This window comes from Echinops telfairi, unplaced genomic scaffold, assembly GCF_000313985.2.
Source record: "Echinops telfairi isolate 266 unplaced genomic scaffold, ASM31398v2 ScPeMD7_7400;HRSCAF=8409, whole genome shotgun sequence".
NCBI lineage: Eukaryota > Metazoa > Chordata > Mammalia > Afrosoricida > Tenrecidae > Echinops > Echinops telfairi.
In genome coordinates, this window is record NW_022111300.1 from 3,714,176 (window position 1) to 3,729,838 (window position 15,663).

The 15,663-nt window shown below is 38.0% G+C and overlaps 1 protein-coding gene across 2 annotated transcripts in view; it reads left to right on the top strand.

Annotated features, from left to right (window-relative positions):
- Nucleotides 1-15,663, top strand: part of METTL4 (methyltransferase 4, N6-adenosine) — a 55,472-nt gene that overhangs the window by 35,062 nt on the left and 4,747 nt on the right. Inside the window, exons 6-9 of one of the 2 annotated variants that reach the window (XM_045296215.1) lie at nt 8,812-8,986; nt 12,493-12,599; nt 13,770-13,861; nt 14,284-14,605. In XM_045296215.1, coding sequence (XP_045152150.1) covers nt 8,812-8,986; nt 12,493-12,599; nt 13,770-13,861; nt 14,284-14,288 — 379 coding nt within the window. In that variant the 3' untranslated portion in view covers nt 14,289-14,605. Of the gene's footprint in view, nt 1-8,811; nt 8,987-12,492; nt 12,600-13,769; nt 13,862-14,283; nt 14,606-15,663 lie in introns of those variants that run through there. The other variant, XM_004702888.3, reaches the window with a different exon arrangement.

Genomic DNA, 15,663 nt, shown 5'->3' on the forward strand with positions numbered 1-15,663 from the left:
TCTGTTGGGGCACCATGCCCTGGCCCCAAAGTCCACCTTCAGCATTCCCTGGGGACCTTGCCGCTCCATTCCCTTGCTGGTCCACTGCACTCCCCCAGTGCTTTGCCTCTGTGTGATGGGATCAGATCGGGTGCAGTTCCCACACTGTGTCTCCCGTGCTGTCCCCCGCAGGGCCATGGGTTAGTGAGGGGCATCATGTCTCATAGTGGGGCTTGCCATGTGGTCCTCTCTGTGGACTGGCTGCTCTAATTGGGGTCATTGTCCTCAAGGCCTGGTATTCCTCTCTTTCTTTGAGGCTTCCTCACCCCCCACTCTCATGACCCCATTGCTGCTTCTCACTTTGGACTAGACCGGAGCAGTGCACAGGTGTAGATAAGAGATAAGAGCTCATGACACATGGAATCCAGGAAGAGGAATGGGAATAGTGATTCCAGAAGGAGAGGGGGAAGCGGGGAAGTAAAGGGGAGGAAGAGGAGACTGATCGCAATGATAGACATAACCATAGACACCCCTCGGAGAAGAACATCAAACAATGGGGGAAGGGGAGACAGCGGTCGGGTGAGATATGAAAATAATAATAATTTATAATTTATCAAGGGGCCACAAGGGGGTGGGCGGAGGGAGGGTAAAAAGAGGAGCTGATACCAGGGGCTCAATAGAAAGTAAATGTCTAGAAAAGAATGATGGCAACATATGTACAAATATGTCTGATACAGTTGATGTATGGATTGTAATAAGAGTTGTAAGAGCCCCCAATAAAATGATCTTTTAATAATAATAAAAAATCTCAAATGCCAAAAAAAAGAAACCATGTAAAGAAGCATTTGATTCTGTTAGTATTGCTGGAGCCCAGTGGTGTAGTAGTTAAACGCATTGGGCTGCCCAGGTGGTGTAGTAGTTAAACGCATTAGGCTGCTCCCATAAACAATTACAGTCTCAGTAACTCCCAGCAGTTCTACCCTGTCCTGTAGGTTGTTATGAGCCGGCCTTGACTAGATGGCAGTGAAGGAAGTGAATAGTATCTCTGGTAGGTGGCTTTTATTATTTTAAATAATAGATTCCTTATTTTATAGTATTTTTATGACACTTTTAGATACATTTGAAACTTTTGTATATATTGAAAGATTTTGAGAATTCCTCTTGTAAATATTTATAATCTTGTAACTTTTTTTTTTCAATTTAAAAAAGTCATTGGGGGCTCATACAACTCTTATCACAATCCATACATGTAGTATTAAATAAAATTGTGCGGACGGAGGGTGAGGGGACCAGCCCCCACCCGCTGCTAGAACTCACTGGTTCAGTAATACTACTTCTGGGTTCAGTAATGCACAATTGTACGGTTGAGATATATAAGTATTATATTAAAGTCATCGAGAGCATGAGAGATAATACAATAATACAGTCAGGCATGATACATAGCAACATTGCTCACCTCAGCCCAGCTTGGTGGTCCACGTGGAGAGGGGGAAGGGAAGGAGGGAAAGGGAACAAGGGAGAGGGGAGTGACCAGGGAGTGAGCAGCAAGGAGCTCAGGGTCAGAGCGAGAAGTTCCGCTGACTCACACCTATATACCTTTTGGGGGCAATCCAGCCCACTAATTACAGGTAAAGACATACGTCACAGGAAGGGGCTGCACTATAGGTTACACAGCAATGAGTGGGTGGTCTAGGGGTTGGTCTCTGGGTCTCCATAGGAACATTATCAGTAGGGTGCAAACCCCACCTAGAGGAACCAAGCTAATGGTCCCAAAGCTTCAGAGAAGTAGGCCATTGTCCCCAGCAGCAGGGAGCAGGCCCAGCCCTGCTGTGGGATGAGACAGCAGTCTGGCAGCAAGTGTCTGACTTCTCCCCACACATACATACATCAATTGTGTACATTTGTCACCTTCATCATTCTCAAGACGTTTGCTGTCTGCTTGGGCTCTTGGAATCAGCTCCTAATCGCCCCCCTTCTTCCCCACTCTCCCTCCCTCATAAACCTTTGATAATTTACAAATGATTATTTTATCATCTCTTACACTGTCTGACGTCTCCCTTCACCCACTTTTCTGTTATCCATCCCCCAGGGGGGAGATTATACGTAGATCCTTGTAATTGGTTCCCCCTTTCTACCCCCACCCTCCCTCCACCCTCCCGGTATCACCACTCACACCACTACTGGTCCTGACAGGATCATGTGCTCTAGATTCCCTGTGTTCCCAGTTCCTATCTGCACCACTGTACGTCCTCTGGTCTAACCAGTTTGTAAGGTAAAATTGGGATCATGATAGTGGCAGGGTGGGGTGGGGGAAGGAAGCATTTAAGAACTAGAGGAAAGTTGTGTGTTTCAGCGATGCTACACTGCACCCTGAGTGACTCATCTCCTCCCCACCACCCCTTTTTTTTTTCTTCAATTTTTAATCTCAGCTTTTGGTTTTGAAAATATCAAACTTTCTGTGAGACTTAAAGAATAGTACCTGAATAAAAATTACCTTTCATTAAAATAAAATAAAATAAAATAAAATTCACTTGTATTAACATTTTACCGCATTTGTTTGCATGTTCTGTCTTGATTTCTCTACTTGAAAAAAAAATCTGATATTGCAAAAAATCAAGATTTCACCCACAGATACTTTAGCCTGTATCTCTTCAGAACAAGAACATTTGCTTACATAATACCATTATCTTCCCTAACGGAATTAATATTGATACTGTTGTAGATTCTTTATTTTATATTAATATTTTCCACTGATCTTCTCACTCACCTTTATTGGATGAAATTTTGCTTTTGTGGTTCATATCTGAGATCCAATAATAATAATAATGATAATAATAATAATAAAACAAAACTCACTGTGATCAAGTCCATTCCAACACATAGTGAATCCTGTAGGGCAGAGTAGAACTGCCCCATTGTTTTTGGAGACTGTAAATCTTTACAGGAGTAGAAAGCCTCTCCTGTGAAGCAGCTGGTAGTTTCCAATGCTGACCTTAGTGCTAGCAGCTGAACACATAACCCACTAAGCCACCAGGGCTTCCAATACAGAATTGTGTATTACATTTTGTTATTGCATATGTGTGTTTTGTTTCCCCACATGACCATCAGAACGAAATCTTTAGACTCAATTCTGTAAAAATTTTTAAAGGAGGGAAGCAGCAAATAAATGAACATTGACTCTAGAAAAAGGCAACTTTAAAAAAAATTTTATTGGGGGCCCGTGCAATTCTTATCACAGTCCATACATCCATCCATTGTGTCAAGCACATATATACATTTGTTGCCCTCATCATTCTCAAAACATTTGCCTTCTACTTTAGCCCTTAATATCAGTTGCTCATTTCCCCCTCCCTCCCCACTCTCCCCTCCCTCATGAACCCTTTATAATTCATAAATTATTATAGTTTTGTCATAAGTTACGCTGTCCGACATCTCCCTCCGCCCTCTTCTCTGCTGTCCATACCCCAGGGAGGAGGCTATACTTAGATTCTTGTAATCGGTTCCCCCCTTCTACCTCACATTCCCTCACCCTCCAGGCATCACTCCTCTTACCCACCACTGGTCCTGAAGGAGTCATCTACCCTGGATTCCCTGTGTTTCCAGTTGCTATCTGTACAATGTACATCCTCTGGTCCAGCCAGATTTGCAAGGCAGAATTGGGATCATGATAGTGGGGGGGAGAAAAAGGCAACTTTTAATTGGTAAGAAATCATAATAAAATGATCTGAAAAAAAAAAAAAAGGAATTAAAAATAAAAGGTCTCTTCCACGAAAAAAAAGAAAACATGTTTTCTCCTGTTTGCACCCTTCACTGCCCTAGCCTGTCCGCAGCAGTGGTGGGCTGACCTGCACTCTTAGGGAGTGAACTTCATCTCTCACACTGGAATGAGGGAGACAGAATATATTAGCAAATCTTGGTGTGTGTCTGTCCTGATTTGTCTGGGGCTACTTTAAGGACTGAAGGGAGGTATTTCTGTGGTAGGCATGCTGGAGAGTTCCTAAGGGGTGGGAAAGTTGTGATGAACCATTTGAAAAGGCTGTGATCACCCTCAGTTGTCTGGAACCAAATAGTATGAATGGAACATCCAATTAACTCTTACCTGCTGAAGGAGAACCAAGAGTGAGGATTCCTTACAGAAATTATTGCTTTTTAAATTACTGTATAAAAAAAACCAAACAAAAGTACTGTGGATATAGGGGAACAGAACAGTACACTTTTGCTCAAGGCAAAGACACATGCTATGAAGAGAGACCTACATTTTCACCTGCTTCTTTAATGGTCTATAGCAGGGGTGTCAAACTGGTGGCCCCCAAGGTAATTTTTTTGTGGCCCATGATGCTCTGAAATAAAATGTAATGAGGGCATTGTGTGTACGGCATACCGTGCACACAATTCCCTCATTACATTTTATTTCAGGCATACCGTACACACAGTTCCCTCATTACATTTTATTTCAGAGCATCGTGGGCCACAAAAAATTACCCTGGGGCCACATGTGGCCTGTAGGCCGCCAGTTTGACACCCCTGGTCAACAGCATTTTTAGGTTGTTTTTAGGTTGAAAGAGGGCCTCAACCCAAAGCTAAGTTGCAAAGACTGGGAGAAGTGGCTTTTAAAAAAATATGTGTCTGTGGTTTTGTTTTTAAAAAGTAAAAGATTATTATTGCTTTTTTTCTTGTTTCCCCAGAATGCAACTAATATTTCACTATTGAAATATTAGTTGGTCAGTCTGAATAGAATTCTCTGGTCACGCACATCAAGGAGGACTGTTCTTACAAAAACAGTTGGGGGAAGTCACTAAGATGCACTAGTAAAGGCTCCAACAATTAAAAAAATGAATCTATACCCAGGAAAGTGTCAGGGTTAACCACATTATAATATTTAATGTCTAGATTTTAACCAAGAAATAATAGAAACTGGAAAGATGGCCCATTCAAAAAAATCAAAATGAAATTCCAGAAATCATTTTTATGGCAGCCCAGGTAATGGTCAGCATAGAAGGTATTAAAGACAGTACTAAGCTTAAGAAACTAAAGAAAAACATGGAAAACAAAAGAAAATCAGGAAAATGACACACGGACAAATGAGAAAAATAAAGAGGAACCAAATTAAAAGGAACCAATTAAAAGAACCAAACAATGGCTGGAATTTAAAATTTCAGCAACTGAAATGAAATATTCCTTGGAAGTATTCAGTGACAAATTTGAGCTTCCAGAAGGAAGAATTGGTGAATTAGAAGATAAATTTATTCTCCAGTTTGAGAAGCAGAAAGAACAAAGACTCAAAAACAGAGCTTGAGGGAATTGTATACTACTAGGCTGATAAGTGTGCATTATTAGAATCTCAAAGAAGAGAGAAAGAACAGAAAGAATGTTTGAATAAAAAATGATAGCAAACTTACAAAAATTGTAAGAAGAACATGAAGCTATATGTCCAAGGAGCTTAATGAACTCCATTTAAGGTAATGCTAGAGACTCACATCATGACACAATGTAAACAAATTCTTGAAAACCAAAGATAAAGAAAATACTGAAATCAGCAAGAGAAAAATGAATTGTCACCAAAAAAGCATCCATTTTTCCTTAGAAGCCTTTGAAGCCTGAAAGCAGTGGGATGGTAAAGTTCTGAAGGAAAGAAATGGCAGCTAAGACAACTTCTTTCAAGAATGAGGACAAAATTAAGACATTTCCAGAGAAGTGAAAACGGAGTGACTGTGGGAAGAGGTGATAGGAATGGGCCTTTCACATGTTATTGAATTTGTTTTTTAATGTATTTTAATTGGAATGTACTTCACATATCATGTAATTTAATCATGCAATTTTATTAAGATTCATGCAGTCATCACCACAATCAGTTCCAGAACATTTTTTCTTGTCCTCATTGTCATTCGTTTCTCCATTTCTGTCCATCCTCCCCTGCCATGCGCCTAGGCAGTTTAGTTATTGTCTCTATGGATTTACCCATCCTGGGCTTCCTAATCAGAAAATCATGAAATACAAATAGGAAGTGAAAACACACACACACACACACACACACACACACACAAATACTTAGAAACGATGACTAGACAAAGCAGGAAAATCTCATTCAAAAAGCATAAAATATTAAAAACTGAAACAACTTCTGAATGAATCAAAAGGGAAATCAAACAAAAAGGTATTGCATTTTCACCTTACTACATCTGTCATAATCGACTTTAGCATGCACTTTGTCTCCCTTGATTATCGTCAGAGAGGTTTCACCAGAGGCTTAATCTGTGTGAGGACCCCGTGATGGATTTTGGGCTTCCACTGTCATCCATAGTCTTCTGCAAACTGGGTGTTCACATTTCAGCTCTGGTACCATTCTCTTGTGGATTTGGAGTTTGTAAATTACAGTTCTTGAATCACACAGACTGGCGTGCTTCCTCCATGTGGACCTATTTGACATCTCACTTAGATGACTGCTTGGTTTTTTGTTTTGTTTTTTGATGACTGCTTGTTTTAAGACAAGCTTTTAAGAGCTCTGATTCTATTAATTCTGACAGCTAGCTACCATATGGTTTCTTCGCCATATTTGGCTTAGTACCCATATCTTCAGTGATTTCTTGAAGTTAAGTTGGTATCAATTTAAACTAGATTATTAAATGAAGTTATCAAGCTACCCAAAAGGAAATATCTAAAAGTATACATGAAAAGAACAGGAAATCCAAATCATTATTAGGACAACAACAAAAACAAATGCAAGGAGCAGTGAAGGGAATAAGGAATACAAAATTAATAAGCTATGGAAAACACAAAAATGGCAGAAACTATTTTTTATTAGTCATGACTTTAAGTGTAAATGTATTAATCTTTATAATTGAAAGAAAGAAAATACAAAATGGAAATGTATATGAATTAAGAAGATATATAGGACTAGGTAAGTGAAACTCAGTACAGAAAAGGAGAGTTGAAGCACGGCATTCTGTGTGATTCAAGAACTGTAATTTACTCCAAATCCACAAGAGGAATGGTATCAGCTTAACTGTATACAGAAAGAGAGGTTTGGTAGATGAAGGAGTATGATCTTTATTTTTACTGATGTGTAACTTAAATTCATAGACCAAGAGTGATGTGAATAAGATTAAAAGTAAGTTAAAAAACAAGATTCATAGGGTTGAATGTGAGAATGGACTTAGTAAATGCTTATTGATCATTTGTTTTTCCTTCACTTGATTTTCTCAGAATAAAGTAGAATTAAATTATAGTCTTGATTTAGGATTGTTGGTTTGCAGGAATGATAGGATTGATAGATGGCATTTGGGAGTTAAAAGTGTTAGTGAGAAATACCATATCCTTATAACCTATGTGGAGAGGAGTACTTGCATCAGGAAAAAACTGATAGGCTCAGTGAAGTGGAGAGGTGGTGCTCTGGTTGCTTTGAGGAGAGGAGCTTGTGACCAGGGATAGATGTTTTTGGTTACAGAGTTGGAACAAGTATGAGTAAAACAAGGTTATAAAGAGAGGATTGAAATATTGAAATGGAAAGAATGAAATTGTATTTGTTTAGGCAAAGGAGAATTGAGGTATGCACATTCTATGGAGTGTGCTTTGAAATTTCCCTGTATATAATGACGTTTCTGTGGGTGAGGTAGAGGGATCTCGGAGATTAAGTTTTCATTAACTGTTGATAGTGAGAATGGAGCCAGTTCACTAAGAAAGGTTAAAGACCAGGATAGCGGAATGGTCTCACTCAAAGAGAGAAAGAGTGAGTGTGTATCTTCAAATGGAAACAGGAATGATACATTGTCTGAAAGCAGCGGCAGGGGAAGACTGACCTTTGGAGAAAGAACCGCAATTCATGTGGTTGGGTACTCTAGAACAACCTTATTGTAGGGAGAGAACCAGACTTCATACGAATAGCTTTGGCTTTTTTTTTTTTTTAAATGAGAATAAAGATTTCCGAGAACCCAGTGGAACTGATTGGAAAGGTGTAAAGAAATAGGATAACTGTTTAGAGGTTGCAAATGTAATGATAAGGCTGGGTCAACTGATACGTGACTGAGGGCCAGTATTTTCGGCAGGATTTACGGATTATATGTGGATATGAACAGCTATGTTGAAATAAATTGACTTTAGTATAGCCAACCTCACACTACGTTGGTGTTAGGTGAAGTCTGGTGAATTTTTTCTTATATCAATCTCATTGAGGTATAATTTATATACAGTAACACACATACACTTAAACTATGTAGTGTAATGAGTCTTGAGAAGAATTTGTACACCCCAATAAATGCAGAACATTTCCATTACCCTAGAAAATTCTCTCCTGCCTTTTCCATTCAATCCTCCTACCCAACCAGTTGATCTGATTTCTGGAACTATTTTTATTATATAGTAAACTTTGTCATTCTAACCATTTTAAAATATATAATTCAGTGGCCTTAATGCATTTACTATGTTGTGTGACCATGAGTTATGTGCAGGTTTTGACTTGGGTTGCTGAGACAGTAGTTAATGCAGCTTATGGGGTCCAATGGTATATGGTTTATTTTGAGTGAGAGAAAAGCATAACTTAAATATTCATAAAATAACCGAAATGTGTTTAAAAGTGATAAAAAGAAATATAGCCTGATAATTTTAAGATAGTAAACCTGAAAATGAAGTTACAAAAAAGAATAATGAAGTTATTCTAACCAGTGTATTAACATGTGTCCACCAGATGTCACTGTGACTCCTGATTTAGTTACAAGAATAATTTCTGGAGTTTTGTGTTTGCTGATTCAGTGTTATTACACAGGCCTTTTTCCTGCTTATTTTCCTTTTCTCTGCAGTGATTAAAATGTTGTGTTTTGTTTTCCCCATCAATTTTAGGTACAGTTATTTATCACCTCTGCAAATAAAGCAAATACCTGTCCCTAAAATGGCGGCTCCAAACTGTCTTGTGATTACATGGGTGACCAATAGACAGAAACACCTACGTTTTGTAAAAGAAGAACTTTACCCCTGTTGGTCTGTGGAGGTAGTTGCAGAATGGCACTGGGTAAAAGTAAGTTCAGAAGTTATTTGTCAGTTATAATCTGATATGTACACCACATAAAAGTACCACCTACTTTTTAAAGTTCACCTTACTGCCGTACTCCTTCAACACGGTCTAATTTAAGCTTATTTTTTAGTATCTTCTCCTCGAGGCTTTAGCTTCTTTCTCTGGCTCTTCTTTAGTAATTGTGCTGGCCGTGGAAAGTAACTCAGAGACACCAGAATGAAACACAGTAAAAACTGATGGCTGTTTAAAAACACCAACTGAACAAACGTTTAGGTCACCGGAACATCACTGATTTAGGCTCCGAGGACTGCAGTGACACAGAGCTCAAAGTGGGGGTTTCTGATCTCACGGTTCTGATGAGAAGTCCAAACCACAGAGGGCATCTGTGGTACTGACTGCTCCCAGGCTCTTAGGAGTATTTGCTCCTGGCAAGCTTTGGCCTTCTTTGACCCGAAGATACATCTTGATATGGGAGTCTTCTTCCTGGTTGCATCTTTGTGTGCGCTATGAATTTATGAGATAGCACTCAGAAAGAATTAAGACCTGTCCTGCTTGGTATCGCCTTGTTGACTTAACTGATACATCTTCAGAGAAAGGCTGTTTACAAACATGGCTGTATTCACATAGCTTAGAACTTTAACATAGCTTTTTGGGGAATGAATTTTAATCCATAACAATCATTAGGCATAGGAAATCTTATGCTGTGTCTTCTATTTTACGTGTACACACACAAACAAATTTTGGTCACTTTTTGTAATTTTCTCTACTTTGGGGGGGTGTTATAGAGGATGAGAGAGAATAACAAATAACAGATGCTGGAAGGAAGAACCATCTCTATTCTAAGTCTTAATTTAGGTTTTCAGTGCTTTCCATGCTACAATGCACATTTTGAATCTCTAGGGTTGCTTGAATGATCTTATTATCTCGGCATAATGTAAGAATGCCAAGAAATACATAGAAGTAAGGCATGAATACAGAGTTTAGTGGACATCTTTTTAGAGATGCATTATCTACAAAGATGACTTCCACAAAAGCCCTCCTCAATTTAAAAAAGACAAACCAAGTTACTAACAAATGTTTAATACTTACATAGATGGTATGGTCATTTTTGACACAGTACAGTTGTATTTTCACATGCTTTGCAGTGTATTGGGATATCTTGTGAAAACAGTGTCCAGTGGTTCCTTGTACCTATTTTATGAGACTTAACAAAGATTCTCAGTTGTAACTGCTTTCATGGTGTATCTATGGTCTTAGCTTTGGTTGATTTGGCATAGGACCACAATAGGACTTTAATAATACCTCCTTCTAACCTGCTCAATATGACAACCTTCTTGTAGTCCAGAGTTTATGAAAGCAAAACTATTAGAATGTTGATACATAAAAACAGCAATTAATTTTTGTAGTAACTGGTTCTAAGAAATGATTTTTAAATGTCACTGATAGTTTAAGTAATTGTATATTCTGTAACTTCATCTACCATAAAGGATAGTCAAAGAATAAGAATTTACTGTTTCTGTAGCACTATGTGTAAAAGAATGTTTGTCTGCTGTGCTCTCAGGGATATAGAAGACCCTACTGACTACTTAACAGATCTTTCAGGTCCTTGCATGGTGGGTCCAGAGCTTCCTCCATAGGAACCCACTGCTGTCAAATCCAGCCTGACTCTTGGGGACCGTGTATAAACTTTTAACTGAACAGTTTCATGTTTCGCCTGTGGAGTGACTGGGGGCTTTGAATGATCAACCTTATGGTCAGCGGCCCGACACCTATCCCACGGTGACGCTTAAATGTAATAAATATGAATATTCTGATAATGGAAGTATTAAACTCTCATGATAAATTAATGCATTTCAGTTTTTATTATGGGACAGAGTGGAGACCCAAAGCCCATCTGTAGACAATTGGACAGCCCCTCACAGAAGGGTCACAATGAAAGGGACGAGCCAGCCAGGGTGCAGTATAGCACCGACAAAACACACAACTTTCCTCTGGTTCTTTAATGCTTCCTCCACCCCTACTATCATGACCCCAGTTTTACCTTACAAATCTGGCTAGACCAGAGCATGTACACTGGTATAGATAAGAGCTCTAGACACACAGAATCCAGGACAGATAAACCCCTCTGGACCAATAATGAGAGTAGCGATACCATGAAGGTAGGGGGAAGGTGGGGGTAGAAGCGGGACAAAGGGGGGAACCGATTGCAATGATTGGTATACACCCCTACTCCCCCCTGCCAGGGGATTAACAACAGAAACATAGGTAAGGGGAGACAGCGGACGATGTAAAATATGAAAATAAAAATAATGTATAAATTATCATAGGTTCACGAGGGCAGAAGGGGAGGGGAGGGAGGGGAAAAAAAGGAGCTGATGCCAAGGGCTCAAGTAGGAAGAAAATGTTTTGGAAATGTTGATGGCAATATATGTACAAATGTGCTTGATACAATGAATGTATGGATTGTTAAAAGAGCCATAAAAACACCCAATAAAATGATTTATTAAAATAAAAAAACCTCCAAAATCTCTTATAAATTATGTGTTCAATTGAGTATGTTTCTGTGAGTCCTGTGAGTTTAATTACTATAGGGTGAAATATTAAAATTGAATTTCTAAATTTCAAAGGTCAAAGGCTAGTTTCCGGACCAGATATTGTATAACTCACCAACCACCCAGTTTCTTTCCTTATTAATTTTAGCTCTGCCACCATCTAATGACACTACTTTTGTAACTAAAGGTCATTGCTGTTTTTGATCTGTTTAGGCACAGTACCAGCAAACAGCAATAGTACCTTGATAAATGAACAAGTAGATTATTGATGAAATAGTTTTCCGAATAACTTTTAGTAAAAAATAGAAACTATGTGAATGTAAGATGCTGTCATAGCTATATTTAAAAATTATTTACTCCCTTAGAGCTTCTCTGTCTAGTATGGTACCCATGAGCTGCATGCATATACATTTTCAATATTTGAATGTGACTGATCCAAATTGAGATGTGCTGTAAATGTAAATTATACATTGAGTTTCAAAGAACTAGTATTAAAAATGTAATATATCAATAACTTAAAATTGATTATATATAGAAATGTTTTATATATTAGGTTTAATTAAACATACAATTAAAATTAATTTTACCATTAACAAAACCCAAACTTTTATAGTGACATTCTTGTTAAGTGGTTATTAGGTACCGTCAGGTTGGTTCGAACTCTAAGCAGGCTCTGTCCAACAGAACAAAACTGTTCGGTCCTGTGTCAGCCTCTTTTTCACTGCCCCTCCACTCTGGCAAGCATGTTTTCTAGGGACGAGTCTCCTGATTACATGTTCAAATAATTGAAAATTACACACATGGCTCACATTTATGGCTTTCATTACATTTGAATAGCCCTGCCCTACAGTATATGTATGCATATATACATATGTATTCTAGGATATTTAGTAGATACTGTATAGTAGATACTTCCCCATATATTTACAATTTTCCCCCCTGATTCTTTTATATTAGATCACCAATTCAGGAGAGTTTGTGTTTCCATTAGATTCTCAACACAAAAAACCTTATGAAGGTCTTATACTGGGGAGAGTTCAAGAAAATACAGCTTTATCATTAAGGTAAGAAAAGTGATTTTTCAAATTGGTATGAAAGTACTTCGAGTTGATAAAAATTATGAACAGAGTGACCATTGATTATTATTATTTTATATATATGCTTTGTATTTTTTTCCAAAACCACTTATTAGGAACTAATACAGGTATCATTCCATAGTTCAGTCACATGGAGCAGTATTGTACAATTGTTACCACAATCAGTTTCGAAACATTCTTTTCCTTCCTGAACTCCTTGATATCATTTCCTCTTTACCCACTATGTCCCCCAGAAACCCTTATTCTACTTGCTATCTGTATAGGTTCACCAATCCTGGGTTTTATCTACTGAAAAATGGAAAAACATATGACCAAAATTCAAGAGGGTTATCCCCCCAATGACAAAATACATCCGAGATAAACCCAATATGAAAAAAGGGCAAAAATAAAAAGACAGAAAATGTTGAAAGCCAGATCAGGCCCAACATACATCAGAGAATGGATCAACTGGCAAGGTTTTCACTGTTAAAGTCATGTTTATCATTTTGTTCTCCTGTAGTCATCTCTCCAATTTTTCTCATCCCTCTATTATGAATTTTCTCATCCCTCTATTATGAATAAAAGAAAATCGCCAGAGGCTTATTTCTTGTGTAGAGCTCACAAATGTATCTTGGGCTTTCACTGTCATCCACAACCTTCTACAAACCAGACTCTCACAATTTAGGCTCTGGTACTATTCCCTCCTTCAACTTTGAACTGTATGGTTTACAGTCGGTTGCTGACTGATGTCGGCATGCTTCTTCCTTGTGGACGTAGTTGACATCTCACTTAGATGGGTGCTTGTTTGGAAACAAACTAAGACCCCAGACACTATTTATTGCTAGCTGGGCACCATCTAAGTTCTTCACCACAGTTTAAGGTTTCCCAGAACATAGGGGATAAAGGGCATAGCACATGCAAGCTTGTATCATCTTTGTGTGTGTGTGGTCATGACATACTATGTACTTAATTTGTCACTAAAACAAAACTGTAGGAATAATATGTCAGTATTGTACATAAGTTGTGAATTTCCTTCATTGTTTTTATTCTTAATTTAAATTCTAGGATATTTTAAAGGGGGATAATCAAAGCAACTGTGGCTTCTATGTCAAAAATATCTTTAAAATATAATTTACTTTCTTATTTTGTTTTACTTAGGAATACTGATGAAAAAGTGCTCCCTATTCCAGATCATAAATTAATTGTCAGTGTACCTTGTACTCTTCACTCACATAAGCCACCTCTTGCTGGTATGTTTCCTCTGTAAAGTAGAATGATTATTGTGTGATTTTTGTCAAAAAGAGATTTAACTTAGTATTTGAATTGCCTAGAGATTACTTGGAAATTAAATCAGGTATATGTTGTTTTTATTAATGTTCTATAGTTCCATAGCAGACTTATGAAATCCCATAAAGATTTAGTCTTAGAAAACCATGGGTCAGTTCTGCTCTGTCCTGTAGGGTCACCATGCGTCAGAACATACTTGATGGTAGTGAATTTGGGAGTTTTTTTTTAAAATTTAATCATTTTATTAGGGGCTCATACAACTCTTCTCACAATCCATACATACATCAATTGTGTAAAGTGCATTTGTACATTCATTGCCCTCATCATTCTCAAAACATTTCCTCTCCAGTTTTTTTGTTTTAACCACCTATTGCTTTCTTGACAGAATGAAGACTGATGATGGCACATACGAGGAATGTAGTTTAGTCAGGGAATTTGATTTACTACCATAGCTCTATCCCTTGTTTGGTCCCTAACTATGAGCGCGGAATAGCAATCAGGGATGACAAGAATTCCCATGATTTGTAAAAGGTAGTGTTGCTGCCTCAAACACCGGAAAGGTAATGCTGCACCCTATAGTTCTCATTAGTGTTAATGCTTTAGTGTAATCATCATCATTCAGTGGCCTGAATAAGTAGGCAATAGACTCTCTGGACAAAGATTGAATGATGCAGAAAACAGCAAAAGAAGATAGAAAAGATGCACAGTCACTGTACCAAAAAGAATTACAAAGTGGTTTATGTTCAGCAGTTTCAGGATGTAGAGAGCATATGATCAGGAACTACTGATAATGAAAGAAAATGCACAAACCTCGCAGAATGCACTGGCAGAAAACAGGGTTCCAGCAATTGAGATGCTTCCATAAACAGCTGCTGTGCTGGAAATACTGACTTTTATATGTCAAGACATTTGGACCACAGCTATCTGGCCAGTCAACTAGAAGAGACCCATATTTGTGTCTATTCCAAAGAAAGGTGATTAAACAGAATATGATTACTATCACATGCCAGCAAAGTTCACCTGAAGAAAAAAAAAATAACTCTAGTAATACGTTAACTGGAACTGCCAGAAATCCAAACCATATTCAGAAGGGAATATGGACTGAAGGCTGCCATTGCTGATGTCAGCTAGGTCTTGGTCAAAAGCAGAGAATACCAAAAAGATGTTGACTTGTGTTTTATTGAGTATGTAATGACACTCAACTGTGTGGATCCTAACAAACTATGCTTATTGTTGCAAGGAATAGGAATTCTGGAACAGTTAATTGTATTCATGTGGAACCTATGTGAATCAAGAAACAGTTTTGTTCCTCCCCCCCCATTTTCTCTCTTATTCTTTTTTTTTAATTAGTTGGGATTTAATACATATAATATATTCCATATTTCAATCACATCAAGTAGAATTGCATAAGTGCTACCACAATCAGTTTCCAACCATTCTTTTTCTACATGGACTCCTGGACATCATCTCCCTTTTACCATCACCACCCCACTGTACCCCGCTACTCCCAAACCCCTTATTTTATTTGCTGCCCCTGTAGGTTCATTAATCCTGGGTTTCATATACTGAAAACTGAAAAGCTTTTTTTGAATAGAACAAGGTATACCATTTGGTTTAAAATTGGAATAGATGTGTGGCAGGATTGTATCTTTCTTTCTTAAAAAAAATAATTTTATTGGGGGCTCATACAGCTCTTATCACAATCCATCCATCCATCCATTGTATCAAGCACATTTGTACATTTGTTGCCATCATCATTTTCAAA